This window comes from Eutrigla gurnardus (assembly GCF_963514095.1).
Source record: "Eutrigla gurnardus genome assembly, chromosome: 17".
NCBI lineage: Eukaryota > Metazoa > Chordata > Actinopteri > Perciformes > Triglidae > Eutrigla > Eutrigla gurnardus.
Window position 1 is genome coordinate 14,472,018 of NC_139928.1, and position 19,529 is coordinate 14,491,546.

Genomic DNA, 19,529 nt, shown 5'->3' on the forward strand with positions numbered 1-19,529 from the left:
TTCTCCCTCCATTCATCCACCTTCTGTCCATATATTCTTCAAAGGCAACCATCCTTCCATCTCAGCAGCTATCCCTCAATCCCTTGTTCTGTTCCGTCTTTTAAGAAGCTTCATTCCTTTGCGTTTTTTTGTTTTGTTTTGTTTTGTTGTCGTTGCTACATTTACAAATGTAAACAGTTTTTCATTATTCTAGCAGCCCATTAGTGGATGCCCATAACTAAAGAAAGAGTTAAAAAAAAAGAAAACATGACACCTTAGCACAAGATATTTCCTGGAACAAAGACAAATCAGACGCTGTGCTTTTGAATGGGTTTCATCGGAGTGATGGGTAGCGGAGTAAAGGAGCTGAGCAAAGCAGGACAAAGATCCCGACATCAGAGAGGACGCAAACATGTCTTCTGGCTGCTTATTCATTTAACTGCTGGATTACAAAAGAAGCAGTTTGAGTCTTTGCTTACAAAGCTGTCTGGATTAAACCATATTCACGATAAACTCCTGAAAATGTTCCTTCACCCTGCTATGGGCGCTCTGGTACCATGATTGCGTTGCCATAGCTCCGCCTCCAAATACACCAAACACACACAGGAAAGATCTTCTTGGTACAAATTTCCTACTGAAGTTCCCGAGGCACACTATATGTCTCGTCATTCCGACAGAGTCGTCTACATATATGCAAAAAAAAAACAAAAACAAATGACAGATGGTTCACTTGTGATGGACAGTTAGCATAGCAACCAATTTAATTTCTTAAAAGCACGGCTAAAAGTGAGGCTTTTTCTCAAGGGCTTACTTAACAGGTTGACCAATCAGCTGGGCTGACATGAAGCGTGATAATGGACGACTGATATCTCGGTGCAATGGGAATTAAATATAGCAGTCTATTTGACACACTTCTGCCCGACTCATAACTTACACAGACAGATATACTTATTAGAAAAACTGTACAAGTTACCAGGCACTAGGCGGAATATTTTCACTCATGTCTTTTGGATAAGCATACAAAAATATCTTGTTCTCTTTCTCTCTTCCTTCCTGTCTTTCAGCCTATTATCACTTCCTTCAAAGGAGTCCCTATGTGTGTTTTTTTCGTTTTTTTTGTTTTCTAGCAACTAAGGCAGCGAGGCAGGAGAAGCGATTCTCTCTTTATAAAAATAAACAAGATGGCCACCGCGTTGCTCCACTCTGAAGAAAAAGGGGGGGCTTTCAGGTACCCGACCGCCACGAATGTCGACAATAAATAAAGAAAACGTTTTCTTGCCTTAAAAGACTGATTAAGAACCCACGAGTGGGAATGAAGGGTATAGAAATGGGATGAGGAAGTTGAAAGCAACGTGATCATTTTTGTTGGATTTCGAAAATGCAACTTTGCAACGTCGTCTCGTGTGTACTCCTTATTATTCAATGTGTAACAGTTCCCATCCATAGAAAAAGGCGACGTATTCTGCAGATTTTATAAGACGCTAACATGCTACATAGAGTTTGCCTACCAAACTCTCAGAAATACAAGATAGGCTGAACAAAACACTGTAGGCAAGGAGCTCTGCAGACTCCGTACAGAGCAAAGGTTTATACAGTTAACCCAAAGAATTGATCCGTATGATAACATTTAAGTTCCTAAGTCTCTCTATAAAAACCATATAACCTAACATGTGAAAGACATACGGAAAAGAAATTTAAAAGAAGTTACATACGAGGACCGTTTTGACCTATTAACACATAGAGAACATGATTAGAACATTTAGAAGAGGACATTACGTATCATGCTTAAACCATTAGACCGTTTAACACGTAGAAAATGATGTGTCACATGCTATGAAACAGGTGGTTTGGTGTGCAACACTTGTGACCCCTGAGGACTGAGCGCAAGCCTTCATTTATGTTTACATCATCGTTTGGGGACGGACGCGTCCCTCGACCCTTACACACAAACGCTATTACACAAAAAGCACACATATACCCCCCCCCCCCCCCTCCCTTAGCTGTACCATTTCTGTTAGACGGCTGTCATCAATGTAACAAGTCTCCATAAGAACACAAACAACTAATAGTTCAAAAAGAAAAGAAAAAAACAAGAAAAACTCAAACAGACTAACTCTTATAGTACCATTTCCTGCACACACACACACACACACACACACACACACACACACACACACACACACACACACACACACACACACACAAAGCATTATTTGCCTTTACAAAATAACATATAGGAAAAAAGGTGTAGCAAATTGCATGTTTTGTACTATAACATCATAATTAATATCATTACCATTATTATCATTAATATAAATGTTAAGCAGGTTAATAGATGGTTGTTCTATTAGGCAGGCAGCCAGGCACGTAGCTAGTATCATGGCACGGAGGAAGGTAGAAAATAATGTCACTTGGTTTGATCCAAATGGATGAAGAGAACACTTCGGTCCGGAACTACTCCGGTTTATACCAGTCCAAACTGGTTTTTCAAGGAGTTCAAAAAAAGTCACGGTCAAATCAAACCATCAAAACCCAGTCACTCTCCCAGTTTGGGGCACTTTGCAGAGGTGATGATTTTGGCAGTTTTATTGTTTTGTTTTGTTGCCAGTTTCAGGGCACGAGTGAAAGAAACCAACGGATCCTTTTTGTACCAAGGTGAAACCAGCTGAACTGCAGCCCAGAACAAAACTGCTTTAAGCTCCGAGCAGGTTTTTCGAAGAGTCAAAATAAGTTTTGGTTTTGGATCCATCTGCACAGCGGTGAGAAACAGTCAAAAAGAAAACAACGTTGCTTTCACCAGATCAGATCTGGTTGTACCGAGATAAAACAGAATTGAACTAGTTTGGACCAGCTCAGGGTTTAGTTTAGCAGGCTGCATGACAGATCTGCTCTGTAAGTTGTTTTTTTCTTTTTTTGCTCTGCTGTATGATGGCTGTGCAAGTGCTGAGCTCTTCAAACTCATCCTAAATGAGAGCAGTCCAACTTCCAGGCGAGCTTCCAATCCTCTTATTTGTAAAGCACATGAAGTGGCTGTTTGTTAAAGGTGATTTCAGCTGCATGCCCCCCCCCCACCCCCCCACCCCGGACTCCGTGGTTGAATACTTGCCACGTCACGTGACCGCCACTCAACACGGGATTTGGGGCTTATTCTCCAAACTGGATCCTACGATGATTTATTTATTTTTTTGACCATTTGACAGCCGCGTGCTTCCAGCATAAGGATGTGTTCCATTTAGTGCCCAGGAAAAAAAAAGGCCCATTTTGACATGAGCGAGCCTCCAGGAACGTGAAGGCAGACAGCTTATTCATTCAAGAAAAAGTTTGTGTGAGTCAAAGGCTTCAGATTAATTACTCTCCGTGTTCTCATCTACGTTTTCAGACTCGGCAACGGGCGTGACCTCTGGGGTTGCTGCGACGACGCCGGTACTCTCCGACTCCATCTCATCTCCCGGTTCCTCGTTGACGTCTTCACCCTCTCCGCCTACCTCCTTCCCTACTTCCGTTTCGTTGTCGGTGGCGTCGTTGCCTGTAGTTTCGTTTGCTTGGTTGTCGTGATCAATGCCTTTGACATCGCTGCTCTCATCCGTGATCTCGCGGTCGTCTTCCTCCGACGTCGCCGCGGCCGCGATGTTTGGAATGGGGCCGTCTTGCGCGTGAGCCCTCTTGTGTGGCGTTTTGTCTGTGTACCTGTGTAAGCCCCTCTGTATGTGCGTGGTGAAATCGTAGCGATCCGCGCACACGTGGAGGCAAAAACTGCATTGGTATGGTGCCTGGTCGCCGTGGCAACTCATGTGCAGGGCGTACATGACCTCGTCGAGGAAGTAGATCCCACAGTGGATGCAGCGGTTGGTCAGGTCGTCCTGCGTGGCCACTTCCACCATCGTGCGTTTCGACGGGACGCTTGACCGCCCTTTTGTCGAATCCTCCTTTTCTTCCCTCCCTTCCTCCTCTCTCTGGCTCCCTCCATCCTCCCTCTCCTCCTCCTCCTCCTTCTCTCCTTTCCAGTTCTCTCTCAACCTCTCGGCGAGCGGCGACTCTTGCCTTCTCCTCTCCGCACCGTTTGTGGAGTTGTGTGCATTCGTGGCACTTGTATCTCTTTGTCGTATCGCGAGATCCAAAGGAGCGTCGCTCTCTAATGACGGCGACGAGGTCTGGGAGTGGAGAGGAGGCGGGGGATAGTGAGGAGGAGCTGGTGGAGGGGGAAGAGGAGAGTAGGGAGAGGCGCAGTAAGGCACCGTGTAGCTTTGCTGATGATGCTGTCCTGGAGCCACCATTGCACCGAGATAAAGAGCGTTATTCCCGAGGCCACCAGGGCTGCTGAGATTACTGAGGCTACCAGGAACCCCGGAGGCGGCTGCCATCTTATACTTGGTCCAGAATCTGAGCCAATCTGACTCAGGGGTCAAATCGGGCGAGAGGGTCAATGGCAGCGGCAAGGAGAAAAGGGGGTACTGATATTTCTCAATGGGAGACCCAGGAGGCGAATAACTGGACGGTTTGGACGGACGCATGTACTTTTCAATGGGACTGCCTCGTTCCGACCCCCCTCCTCCTTTCCCTCCCTCTCCTTTTGATATGAGCCCTCCATCAGCGACGCCCCCGTTGCCCTCGGCTACCAAAGAGGAGGGGGGGTGCGAGGGAAGGAGCAGAGGAGGCATCCGTCGGTGGATCTCCAAGGTTTGATTGGCTAGGAAGGCTTGGGTGGATCGGGGGGAGCGTGAGCGAGGGGAAGGCTGCTGGTTTTTGATTGATGCGAAACTCCTGTCCGACTCCTCCCCGTTGACCCGCTCCTCGCTGGTGATGCGTTGCTGTTTGGGGGCGGGGGTCTCAGATGACAGGGAATCTGGGTTGATGCGTTTCCGAGTCCGGCGGCGGATAATCTGTTCGCCGTTGTTCTGCTTGATGATGTTTAGAGGTCTGGGTGTCTAGAAGATAGGGAAACAAAGAATAATATGAAAAGAATGTTTTGAGGCTTATTGACCATGAATACTAATGTTAAACATACATACCCCAGTATTTATTTTGACTGATGGTATCAAATGAATTGCACTTAGTTTATGACCCATTTGAATAAAGAGTAATTTGATATTTGGTGAAATATACAAACATATCAATGCTAAGGAAGGTGCACTATGGCTGACTGAAGATCCATAACTGCAGCTGCTTCTTACAATGAATGTAAAGCAGTGACACTTCCAATAGTATGACATTTTAAAAAGGCTTACTTCATATGAACATGACAGCAACATGACCAGCATGCCTCAGGCTGTGGTTTTTGCCCTTACCACAAGGGGGAGCACTTTCATCTGATGTAAATGCACTGAAGACTCAACTTTTACTTGACAGATCAGTCACTGACACGCAAACATACGCCTACATTAATGTATCGACTGTCCTCATCTCTTTTATGCAGTGTTTCTACTCGGTGTTGGGTTTATAAGGCAACAGTCAAAAGAATAAAAACTACATTTCTGATGCTCTTCTCACATATTTAACTTCCTGCCCTGGAATTAATAAAATATGTATGAACACATATGAGAGATTATGACAATTTGGTGATGTTTCATTCCTAAACAACTGCCAAAAAAATAAAAAAATAAATCTAGAACACTCAAAAATTCCCCTGACAAATAAGCAAAAGATTTTCTTTCCTGGAAGTAAAATAAAGTGAACAATTTAAAGTGTCTTTAAAGTCTCTCCACTTCAACTCAAAAGTAATGACATGCCATCCTATTGAAGAAGTGACTGCACCGAATACGCATTATAAATTGTGTCCGCAGCACAGCATTAACTGAAAACTTCAACTGGCACAAACAGAGGAGTTTTTTAAGCATAAAAAAAAAAACCAGAACGTTGAGTCAAGTTTCTTGAAAGTAAAATTTACAAGAGCCTCGTTATTAAGTGTACCTTATAATGGTGGAAGGTGGATGAAAAGAACAAAGAAAAGGGGGGATTTAAAGAAGAAAAGCGATAATCCTCACTCTCCTCGTCATGCGTGTCCCTGTATGTGGACAGTGTCTGTGACTGAGAACAGGTATGTGAAAAGCATGCTCATAGGCCTGAAGCCATCTGTCATTGTGGAGCTGCGACTGAAACGACTTCGAGAGAGACGGGTCATTTACAGCCTCCTCCCAGAGATGCTGTGCTGCATCAGTACCATAAACAAGCCATCGCCACATTCATTTAGACAATGAACAGTCTTAACTCTTGGTAAGTGTGTTGTTCATCATAGAGCTGTCCGGATGATGATTTTGTACACCTGGATCACTACCGTAAACAAGACATTCATGTCAGTCAAATCACTGACATCTTTGGTGTTTTTCTAGCTGAAGAGGAGTGAGGAGATGGTGAAGACGGGAGTGAAGGAGGTGAGATGAATGAGAAGGAGGGAAGAGGGGGGGTGAATACAGGAGGATGATGGTTGAGGAAAAGTAGCACCCACTATGGTGGAAACACTTCCTAATTCGATGCTACATTCTAGTAAACTGGGTCTATATATCTAATGGAAAGGTAAAAGGAAAATGGATCTGGGGAACACTTTTTATTTATTTATTTATCCATTTATTAAAAGTAGAATGTAGATTCTGCAGTTTAATTGGTTACAAAAAAGCTGGATAGCATTTCTGTGTCTACAATCTTCCGTCAGACACCAGAGCTGTAATGTTGTCCACTTCCATGGCCGTTGCTGTTCCTCTTTCCTTCTTGGGCCTCTAACTCTTTGCACCCACCCTCCCCTCTCTTTCCTCAGTCTTTACCTTAATTCACTTTCTTTGCCTTCCTCCCTTTTCTAACTATTGTTTGTCTTCCACCCCCCCCCCCTCCATTTACCTCCACCCCTTTTCTCCCTCTATATTCATATCTCTCCCTTCCCCTCTCTCACTCTCAAGTGTTTTACTAGCTGCTCTCCTCTCTAATAATGTGTGTAGAGCATATAAAACTTTTATGACGGCGTATAAAATACGACTGTCGTGAAGATTGTCAAAGAGTAGCGGGAGCTGCGACGTGATTGGAGGAGCAGACGAGACCAACGGGTTGACCCAAGGACATCGGCAGGGCCAGGAAAGGAGTAAACTGCCACAGCTTGTCATCCTCTGAAAGGTCTTTAAAGCGCCATTCGATAATTGCAGCATAGTGCTCTGGGTTGTAACACGGTCAAGCCACTGATGCATTTACTAACACTGTGATTCATTACATGGAAACATTTTTTGTTCACTTTTTTACAAGCTTAAAAACTAATATATATATATATATATATATATATATATATATATATATATATATATGCACACACTCACACACACAATGCTAATATTTATAAACCCTTGTGTTAAATAGGTATATTGAAGTGTGAAATTAGCTTTAACCCTTTACAAACACACGAGGTGGGAGAGCTCAATATTCCGAAAAGTCAACTAAATTCTAGGCAGGGTCTTTATCTCATCAGTAATTCATGCCGTCTAATTAAATTTGAGATTTCCATAGACTTTCCCCGGGCTTGGATGGTAAAGTTGATTCATTCCGTCATATTTCGCACTCCCACGTGGAGTTGGCTCACGGTGACTGCTGAAATGGTCTGTAACTCCCAGCTCCCACCAAATCAAATAGACTTTTTTTTCTCCCCCCCCCCCCACGGCATTACGTTTTCACAGCGGGATTCACAGAATGCATGCGTTTAACTGCGCCACGCACCGTTTCATTTGCGTCGCGTGCTAATCGTCCAGACAGGAGGAATGATAATTAGTGGTCAAAAAAACTACCCCGCGGATGGATTAAAACACAGCACAGAGTCTATAAAATAGTCCAAAGCGCTGGGTTCCCGAGCCGGTGCAACCTTTATGAGTATGTGTCGGTCTCCTCGGCGTGGATGGGAGCTCAGCACCGCAAATCAACTACAGCGTGACGATACACCTGAGTTCCAGCTCGCTTGTAGGGGTTCCTTGCTGTCTCTCTTTATTTATTTGCTTTCCAAATTTATAGTTCCCTTCTTGTGTGTCTTTCTAATTTGTTTGAAAGAACATTTGCATAAAGGGGACCACACACGAAACGTTGTGTAGCACGCCTGGGAGGACTATTCCTACTCACCCTCCCGGGTCTACAGTTCGTCGGCGCACGACTTACCGAATGCAGTTTTTGGTATAAGCCACACGCGTTGCAGACGTATCCTCCGTTGGAGTTCTTCCTCCACAGCGACGTCTTGGTGGTCAGGCAGTTGGCACAGAAGACGCCGCTGCCTCGGCGCCGCTGCAGACGGAGAAAGACGGACAACGTTAGAGCGTGAATGGAGAGTCATAAGAAGATGTCGGTGAGATAAAAAGGATGCAAAGTCGTGGAGGGGAAAGGAGGAGGGAGGGGGAATCAAAGTTTGGAGAGCTTTTTAACATTCCCACCACTGAAGTGAAGTTAGAAGAGAGAGGGAGGGAGAAAACAGATTGGCTTGGTGGCAGAGAGATGATGTGCGCTCATTTATCATGCCGAATGGGAAATCCAATTGAGAACATTGTTCTCCTCAACACTGATTTCCACTATATAGAACAAGGTTAATAAAAACAACAAAATATACTTCAACAGGAAGAGAATGAGTTGGGCTGAACAGCCGAGATGCGTTTTAAATATGTGGGCCGTCGAGGACTATTTGACGGATGTAGATATGAGTTATGCTTTCACCTTGAAGAGCAAAATGTTTGAGTGTTTATCTGAACTGCAGGAGGTACTTTCACGCACACAAGCACGTTCATGGAGCAGCGGCGCGTGAAAAAAAAATAGCATGTGCAAGGAAGGGGTGGGGTGGGTGAAAAGGTCAATTGTCGTGGCAACGTGCTCCATCACAGTAATGAGCCAATCACAACGTTTCTCCATCCCATTAAGTCTCTGGCCCCATTCACCACCTTTATGACCCTGAGAAGACAGCATACCTCATCTTTCTCCTCCACGACTTTCCCTCAATATATATGCACGTCCATCCAACCGTTTCTTTTTCTCTCTGCTTGAAATAGATTTCTCCTCTTAATTTCAGTTTACTTTAAGATATTGTTTTACCGATTTAAATTATCAGTACGGTGAAGAAAACACCAGCATGTACATATTCAGTTTCTGCTTCACTGAGAGTTATTTCAGCATCTGTTTGTGAGTCTGTTTGTGTGTATAGCCTACGACTTTGGCTTACTAAAATCCACCTTCTACTGTATGTGTGTGCCATATTTCCCTCTCTCCCTTGTATTGTCACTGCTGCCCCCCCTTCTCTCTCCACCGTGGACTTTGCATCTACTGGGACCTTCTCCTATCAGCGCCTGGTTTCTTTGTTGTTTTATGTTCATGACAGTGCAGAGAGCTAAGCCCCCCCTCGGCTCAGAGGACCCAGTTCTATAAGTTAAAAACATTTCAACTCTTCACAAAAGAGTGCCACACTTCAATCAGGCCGTCTGTAGTCTCAGAGCTACAGATGGAGCCACGACCAGCACTTCCACTGAGCATCTGTTTTCTGCTGCCAGCTAAAAGCAGGAGAGCACACTGTGCTCACCTTCTCCTTTTTGCAATATAATGTACTGCAAGGATCTCACACACACACACACACACACACACACATATATATGTATATGCATATATAGCCATATACATATGACGAACATCATTTGTAGTTCTGATGGGAACTAATCAATATGGCAGCTGTGGAACGACACAAATGCTGATTTTGCATCGTGGTTTTGGAGAATTCACATAACATTGAAATGCAGGCGGATCAGGAACTGATTAGACATCTGTGCTTGAAATGGTTTAAGGATTAGACATCAAACTCCACTGCCATGAAAAGACATTTACGACAACATCCTTCATACTGTCCAGACCAGTCTACAAAATCTAACTTTTGGATTGTTCGGGATTAAATCAATCCAATAGTTTAAATGTGTTTATTTAAACTGGAAAAAAGTCTCTCAATATGACTTTAACCTCCTGTTTTCAATCATGTTGTATGTAATAAACACCTGAGCTCATATGAGGGTCTTTATGGTACATGTGTTTTTGTCCATCTGACAGATATCACAACACAATCCTCCTGGTGTGTGTGTGTCTGTGTGTGTGTGTGCCTGTCTATGAGTGTATGTTGCACACACCATACGGTCACCACATGTAGAAAAACAGAGCCAGGTGATTGATTGATGTACACTTCCTGTGTCTTTGTGTCTTTGTGTGTGTGTGTGTGTGTGTGTGTGTGTGTGTGTGTGTGTCTAGTGTTGCAAGCCAAATAGTGCATCTGTCATCAGAATTCAGTTTCCCTCTGAGCACCCAAATCACTCACATATGGCCCCACAGCTGCCCCTCATCGCAACACACGCACACACGCACACTAGGGATGGGCGATATGGACTAAAAAATGTATCACGATAATTTCTGGCATTTATCCCGGTAACGATAAAAGTGACGATAAAAAAGTGAAGTTGACGCTGTCGCTTTTGCTGCATCTGTGCGCATTTTCTGGCTCTCGTCATATTCTGGTTTGTGCTGGTGTTTGAGGTGGTGGTACAAATTGGTGGTGTTACTACCCTTTGCAATCACCGTTTTTTTACAAACTCTGCATATAACAGTGTTTTGCTCCATGTCAGACTTATAATAACCAAACCAGTTCCAGATAATCGAGCTGGAGCCTCGTTTAGCAACGAGCAACGAGCTCTCAGCTCCGCCTTCCGCCATGTTTGTTATTGTTCTTCACGTGAGCCGAGAGATCAGGTCTACAGGCAGGAGGCAGGTGCCTGTCACGTGAGTTGGGCTGCGAGTGCGTGGTCGCATACAACGTCATCAAACGAGAGTAAATCTGAATACAATAAAGTTGGGGGGAAAAAGTCATCAACCGGAATTTATCGTTATTACCGCGAGATGACAAATTCTTACCGTGTGGAAATTTTTGGACGGTATATCGCAAACGGTAAAATATCGCCCATTCCTAACGCACACACACACACACGCACACACACACACACACACACGCACACGCGCACACGCACACACGCACACACACACACACACACCTGAACATATTCGCTTCCACTGACTAATGAAGGCATGCATGATTTGAATGAGAGGCCGCAATCCAAAAAGTGTGTGTATCTTGGCTACTCCAAAACCACGGTACAAGGAGAGCAAAGTGTGTGTTTGTATCAGCGAGAGGTTCAAGTGTCAATTACACAGGAAAGCACATAAATAACCCCCACCACCAAAACGCACACATGCACACGCACACCAAATCTGCATACTTCAACACAAGTTTAAGTGGGAGTGGATCTCTCGGTGATGTAAGTGTGCTGCTGGGTGTATTGGTGTGTATCTACAGTGTGTGTATGTGTGTGTGTGTGTGTGTGTGTGTGTGTGTGTGTATGTGTGTGTCAGTGCATGGTTTTCTGATGGATCACTGATACCTGGCCTCTCCCACTCACCTCAGCCTGCAGAGGAGGTTGCATATAATTAGAGCTCAGGGTCTTAATGGCATCTATTTATCTGCGGCCTATGATACCGTTCAATTAGCAGCATCAACAAAACTCTCTCTCACACACACACACACACACACACACACACACTCACACACACTCACACACACACTCACACACACACACACACACACACACAAAATACATTAATTAGTCAGGAAATCAAAATATTCATCTACTTCCTCCTAATCAAGCCAATAAATAAATTTAAGATACAAAGAAAAGTTTCTCAAGTTGGAAGTGTGTTAGCGCAACCAATGGAAACAATGCCTTACTATCCCCAGGTCAGGTGTCCATTTTGAATGTTATTAATAAAAAACACACTTGTGTGGAATGTTCTTATCCTCAAATGTGAACATAAAAGACATCCGACGGTTCAATCTCCTGCTGAAAAGGTTGTACGTCAACATATAACACTGACGAGCAGATTTCACCAGTCTCATAATGCTCATGATAAGGCTGCAGAAATTAAGAATACAATCTACTCGGTGGCAGGCTGCACATAAAACAACATTTATTGGTTTAATAACTTCCACAATCAGCTGCTCTAACAGGGAGCCGTTTCCCCTTGTGGCAGTGGATTTAATGCAAGAATGCATAAAAGAGGCTCCACGACCCGACCCTTGTTTGTCTGGGAAAATATGCACATTGGAAACACTACATGTTTGCATTCCTCTCTTCTGTGATTACACTGGAACACTTGGACTTTTATGGGTTTGCACTGCGACACCAATTTCCCCATTAAACAGGTTTAAGCCATCGCCGTGATTTAAATTTAAAAAAAGAAAAAATTCTCGAGAATTTATTCAACATCAAAACAGATGGTGCAACCGCACAGTGGCTGAACCCTTCAGCTGTGGCTTTGAGTCCACACCGAGAGCCTCCTGAAGCCATAAATTTACAGATGTTATACAAACTGTTTACACGGCATGGTCCTTTACATCTTAATGGAAGTGCTGACCGAAATAGATAAGCATCCACTGGTTCTTTACAGGTCACAGTTTTCTAATGATCATGATGAGCATTGTGTCACACACAATGAAAATTCAAAAATAAAGGGCTGCTATCCTTGGCGGTATGTGGCAAAAGAGAGAGAGAGAGAGGGAGAGAGGGAGAGAGAGAGAGGGAGAGAGAGAGAGAGAGAGAGAGAGAGAGAGAGAGAGAGAGAGAGAGAGAGAGAGAACGTGAGAAAGAGGAAAAAGAAACAGATTGAGGCGCCCTGCGGTCTAAAATAAATTCAAAAAGAAGGCTTTCTAAACAAAGTATTTCAAAATGAAATTACATTTAATTCACTTAGAGAGCAAGTCAGCCCTGCTTTTAACACACACACACACACACACACACACACACACACACAGAATGAGAGAGAGAGAGAAAGAGAGAGAGACACACACACACACACTCACACACACACACTTACATTGATACACCCACTGACTTGCATTAAATCAGCGATTATTTAATCAAGCTAGAAGACTAGCTGGAGGAATTAACTAAATTCCATACTGCCAAATCCAATATCCTATACACTGGATCAGTCTCTCGCTCGCTCTCTCTCTCTATTGCACATGCACACACACACACACACACACACACACACACACACACACACACACACATACGGAGAAATAGACCCTGCACACTGTCAGGGATAGTTTCAGATAAAGATTCACCAATTTAATCCTCCCAACACACACACACACACACACACACACACACACACACACACAGACACACACAGACGCACACACACACACACACACACACACACACACTCAGAAGCATCTGGAACCGATCTAACCGAGACCCCCACCCCCCCATAGGTGCTACCAACCATCAACTCTTTGAGCGTGTTTGTGTGGGTCTGTGTACGTGTTGTGCATATGGCTGCAGAGGGGCCATCTGTGTGGTTTTCTCTCAGACTACTGTGTGCATTTAAATTGCTTCCCCTAATAGAATAATTATGTTTGAGTTAAAAGAATTTAGGTTGAACGGATTCTGAATTTATTCCACGTGTTTATTCGTATTCAACCAAGGGAAACAAACACCAACAAAACACTTTGAATGATAACCTCTGTGTAACGTGGCACTAAAAGAGTTAAACAGGCCAGTTTAAGATTGTTCAAGTTGGCAGGGAGGAAAAAGATTCACTACAAACAATCTGTGATTTGATGGAAACAAAATAATAGTGCAGAACTGAACATTTGTGCTCTTTCTTCAAGCAAACAGCTCTGTTATTCAGTCGGAAAAATGGATGGAGTCCAACTGCGACGTGCAACGGAGGCTGATTTTCCTGCTGATTATCAGCGAGGCCCGGAGAAACTCGTTCAGCAGCAAATTTCACAAAAATGCCCTGCCGTTACTCTCTGAAGGGGTGCGACCAAACGACTAATTATCCCTTCAGGAATCAACCGACGAAATAATAACATAACATGCGGTCACACGACATAATAGTCCTCACTCCCACACATGAAATACCATTTATAAGCAGATATCATTAACCCTCAAGTGTTAGCTTACAGTCCAGCACATGAAAAACATAATATCACAACATAAAAAAAACACCCTGCTGTGTTCCTTCATGCGGAGTCCTTTCAGTTACAAGGCTGAAAATCACCACCAGCAACCGAGTTCTGGAGCAGGAAATCAACACAAATGTGAAAAGCTGTGAGAGGAGACGGAAAAAATGGCCAGCGTGTGTCCGAACACGGCACCTACCGCCCGCTCACACTGATCGTGACCTTCAGCTCAGCGTGCGACTGCTCCCCGCTTCCCCTCCGCACTCCTCACACTGCCAGCGCAACCATATCATCGCAGCACATTCACAGAAAGAAAAATGCTCAGTGATGTTATGGGACTGTTCTAAAAACCGAGGCCGATGGTTATGAGCGATTGCGAGTGAATGAGATTTGTCCTGAGAGCAGCTGGAAGCCTATTGTGCTGGGTTTAGATGCTGGATTTGGAGTCATTTACTGCAACAACACTGGCAAGTGTGTTGCTCTGCATGAATACAGGACATAAACCATGATGATGCTGTAGTGTTTGAGCCTCTTACAACAACTCCTCCCTGGGTACGATACCATAGAAGGTCAGGGTAAACTTAAATGATCGTTCTAATTAACACCTGTCACCTCGCTATATGGGGGGGGGGGGGGGGGGGGGGTGCCGACGTAATCAGGTGTAGCGACTCCTTCATCCCATCTGCCGTAGGCCTCTACGTGATGATAGGAGCAGGAAGAAAGTGATGATCGCTTGTCATTGATTGGTGTTGATAGACGAGATCATGATGACAATTGTAATTTGTGTTACGCCGCTGCCGCTGCCCTTATCGTGTCTTTGACTGTCAGTCGTTATGCCTCTCGGTTTACGCGAGTTGCTTTTAACAGCCCCCGCAAAAAAAAAAAACCCTGATTGCCCACCGGGACAAAATAAAGTTGAGACTGAAACTTGATTAAGTGTGTTATGCGCTGGGTCGTGATAACAGCAATGAGAATATCATAAGCACATAGATACAACTGCTCCATAAATATAAAAAACACTGGCAGTCTCTGCACAGCAGAGGGGCTGGAAAAGGGAGCAGAAGACACGACAACCCAGATCCTTTGTTACTAATAAGATACTTCAACACACACACACACACACACACACACACACACACACACACACACACACACACACACACACACACACACAGACACACACACACACACACACACACACACACACACACACACACACACACACTATGTGAGAATAGAAGGTCTGCTTCACAACAGCGTGTGTGTGTGTGTGTCACCAAAGAGACCAAGAGTGTCAGCTGAGTACGTAAAGAAAAGCAGCAGAGAACACCGGAACAAGATGACATCACTGACACACACACACACCCACACACACACACACACACACACACAGATGTGGGCCACACACTGCGGCCCATTTCTCTCCTCTCAACCTCCTTTCAGCCTTTCACTCAGCTATCACTCTTTTCCGGCCCTTTTTCCTCCCTCCGCCACGGTCTTTTCATCCCTTCTGTGTTCGGTTCATACAGTAGACGCTACCTTTTGTCGCAGAGCACTGAAAGTCTCGGTGTCTGTGCAAGGGAGGGGGGGAAAAAAGTGCATTCCGTAAACACTTCGTACAAAACCACAGACTGGGCCGCACTTAAGTAAAATCCTATTTTCATTGATCTAATTTTGATAAAGGATCGTCTTCAGTTATGTGCTCTGGGTAAAAGCTGATAACCAGTGAACTGAGAGAGAGAGAGAGAGAGAGAGAGAGGGAGAGAGAGAGAGAGAGAGATGAGAGAAGAGAGAGAGGAGCACATTAGCAAACAGGGAAAATAGGAAATCGTTCCACGTTGATCTAATTTTGATAAACAGCCTCAATGCATGCAGACGTAGAGTCCATGGACCTGGAAATGTGCAGTAATGCTGTTTTCTGTGTGTGTGTGTGTGTGTGTGTGTGTGTGTGTGTGTGTGTGTGTATCTGGATTACTGATATCCAGTAACGTGGGTTCCTGTTTATCACACTAATTCTATGAAGCTAAAACTCATCATAAGTGATAAGATAGCGCAAGATAAACTGTGTGTGCGTTTGCTTTTTCCCCCGTGATAAAAGTCTTCCTGATTCCATCTGGAACTTTCTTCTGGGCAGCGACAGAGCAGGTAACTCACTGAGGGGGATGAGAAACAGAGGGCTCTCTTTCTGAAGTTCATATAATCGTCTGATATACATAATAAAAGACATTACACTGAATTCTTATTAGAAATAAATAAATAAAAAAGGCATTTTTGGGGAATCTATTGTCTTCATTAAAAAGCTACATGCATTTCTTTGGTTAGAGGATGTTTTCCTTATCTAACATTAAATTGCTTCCTTCCTTAGAAATCTTTTTTTTTATATTTGTCTGGGGAGCAGTGACCCACTTCACACTGACCAGTGAAGCACCATGTCAGAATGTGTGTGTGTTCGAATGTGAAAATGGATGTATATGAATATTTAAGTGTGTGTGTGTTCAACGTGCACACATGCACACAATCTGGTGTGGAAACCAGGACACCGCAATCTTAACTCTTCCCACTGCCCAAAGGAAAAGAGTGAGAGAGGGAGAAGCATACAAAGAGTAAGGGGGAGGAGAGAGAGTGTTATTATAATGTGCATCCTTAATACCTGTGGTCTTATCCTCTGGTATTAAGTGTCTTATTAACTGTCTTAGACTCCATTTTATTGGTTTTCTGAGAATAGTTCAGTGGGCTGATTCCCACACAAGTCAGACCCACATGACCCATTCAGGTGCAGCTGAAATCAACACGGTCCAGAATACGGAATCGAACAGCCGACCTAAAACACCAAACTGTGCCATTTAATTAGGGAAGCAGATGGCCATTTAATGGGAAATCATGAATGGTTGAGGGCAACAAAACTACGTTTTCTCTCTAAACAGGCCTATTCCTTCATCTCTTATCTGCAGCCAACTTTAAATGATGCATTTCCACCTGACAGATAAGAAACCCAGATATACATTTCATCTCACTGCACATTTACCCATGAAGGATTACAATATCAATCCGAAGCCAGTGCTCAGAATTTAAATAACGGAGGAAGTCTCGCATCAGAAAGGTGGCTCCAAATTCCATGCACACGTGTCGCAGCCATGGCAGCATTCACAAAGCGTGTTTTTGCTTGACGGCGGTCGTGCCGTTACAGCTCCAGCTCCGGGGCTGTGTAGCACAAAGCGAGGTTTGTCAATATTAATTAAAATCACACTCCCACTTGCGTTACTGGAATAACAAGATAATGACTGTTTATGGTATATTTTAAACAACAATGTAATGGGTGGATAATGGCCTGAAGACTCACGATACAGCACAGGCCCTCCTATCAGGGGAAAGCAATACATTTTGTGGTACATATAGCCAATTATGTATTTCCTATTACTGAAATATCTTTTTCAAATCACACAAAGCGTTAGATGCTTTGGTTTAATTGCTGTGCAGCAGAAGTGTCTTAGTTGAACCATTTAACTAAGTAATGGCCACCAGTGTCATAAACAGACCTCGGCTCTCCAGAGAGGAAGAAATAAGACCGGCACACACGTGAATAAGACGTAGAAGCTAGCCTGACAGGCTATGAACGATGCTCGGTGTGAAGTTTAAAACAAAAATCAAAAAAAGACACGTGCACAAACACATTGCTCTCCGTTAACGCTGACACCCAAAACAACCTGTTTTCTCATTTTCCCCTTCATTTCCGCTTTTTGGATTCATGGTAACAGATGTGTCGCTAAATGTTGGATGCGCACTAATGCACACGCGGCGGCAATGCATCTTAATTGCCAAAAGACCTTGGACAGGAACGATTTCCTTCCTCGAGGGGAGACAGACGAAGGAAAGGAGTGAGAAAGAGTGACGGAAAGACGTAAGCAGAAAGAAAAAGAGTGAGAAAATGAAGAAGTGTTCAAACCAAACTGCATAATTAGAGTATTACGCCTCCAAATGACCTCACACACGCACACACACACACACACACTGCTTTGCCAAAATGACTTTATCTCCCCAATTAGCCCTGGTGGGGGGAGAGGAGAGGAAAGGGAAAGAATGGTGAATCCACAAGTAGAGAATGTCATTTTCATGCACAGCATCACTGCCATTTTTAATATTTAATATTCCACGGGAGTCCGGAAAGAAGCGCTTCTTAATAGCTTTTAATTGATGTCCCTCCAAAGCAGAATGAATAATCGCCTGTACTTTTACATTCACAAACCACTTTGTCTGCCAGTCGCCCAATTTAGCCGTTCCTCCACCTACACACCCACCCGGCGACCCCGTCCGTCTCCTGTCAATACAAGTATCGACAAGTCAAGTAAACGTCTATTTTTCTTTTATTTTTCTATAAAACAAAAAAGAGAGAGCGACAGAGATTTGAATGGTTCACGTCTTGGGTGAAGTGTCTTTCTCCGTCTCGGTCCGATGGTAAATTGTGTAGTTGTTTTCATGCTGTATGCAAGCGTGTGCACGTGTGTTTAAGGTCAGAGGTCGCGGTAATGGGAAATCAGCAACAGCGAACGGCCACAGGGGTCAAGGTGAACGCCGAGCGGAGGAAAACATGCACACAGCAGGATGTGCACACAATGTTGTAGAGGAGAAACGCACACAGCCCAGATGCACGTACACACTCACATGCACGGAAAGACACATGCACAGAAATATAAGGTTGAGCAACGGACCTGAAATTCACTGTAATCTGTTATTAACTGTAAATTCAATTAAAAACTTTTAACATTCCTTAAAAACAATCTTGTCGCACCTACGTCTGCATGAGGTACAAACAGGAGGTAGTAATTGTCCCCAAAACAATATTTATCACTGTGGTTTCCCCAAAAACATTCATCAAATCGAGAAAAATTGGTGCCAAAATAAAAGAGCATTCATGGAAAATAGTAACGCCGTACACTCCGAAGCCCATAAGCCGTTCAGCAACTTCAAAGTGCACCATCAAATTGAAGCCAAAAGGACAAATGATAAGGGTAGCCAGCTCATTAAGGCCCGCTCATCAAAATGCAGAGGCCACACTGGACTCCCAGCAAAACAAATGGACAATACGGCCACTGCATAATAAGAACAAAAAAACAAGCATCTGCTTTAAATGCCGGTGTATAAAAATGAGTCGTGAAAGAAGATGATGAGGGGTGTCTAAGGCAATATTTTGACATTGAAATGGATAGGAGCATGGCGAAACCTAACTACTCCTTCACCCTGTCGATTCAGGAATCCTCCTCTCTATCTGTGCCCATGTTCTGATGGTTCCGTCTCCATGAACCCACACAGTTTTTCACATCAAGAGCACTACTGCCAGCTATTATAAAGGGCTGGAATTAAGCAACACTGTGACCTTTCGCCATCATGACTGTGGAACCGACGGCGCTGTAGGTAGGCCCTGAGCAGTGTCACCGATGAGAAGAGTCCGTTGGTTAAGGTGCATGTGTGGAGTTACAGCCTAACACATCAATATCTCAAATACTCGAACCGCTTCTTCAGCACTTCTCCTCTTCACCCCTCTATCTTTCTCAACGTC

General features: G+C 44.0%; 1 protein-coding gene across 2 annotated transcripts in view; it reads right to left on the bottom strand.

The window, feature by feature from the left end:
* Positions 1–2,875: 2,875 nt before the first annotated feature.
* Positions 2,876–19,529, bottom strand: part of trps1 (trichorhinophalangeal syndrome I) — a 93,878-nt gene continuing 77,224 nt past the window's right edge. For both annotated transcript variants that reach the window (XM_084033044.1, XM_084033043.1), the window contains 2 exons: positions 8,098–8,220; positions 2,876–4,904 (listed from right to left, as the gene is read on the bottom strand). In XM_084033044.1, coding sequence (XP_083889170.1) covers positions 3,324–4,904; positions 8,098–8,220 — 1,704 coding nt within the window. In that variant the 3' untranslated portion in view covers positions 2,876–3,323. The remainder of the gene's footprint in view (positions 4,905–8,097; positions 8,221–19,529) is intronic.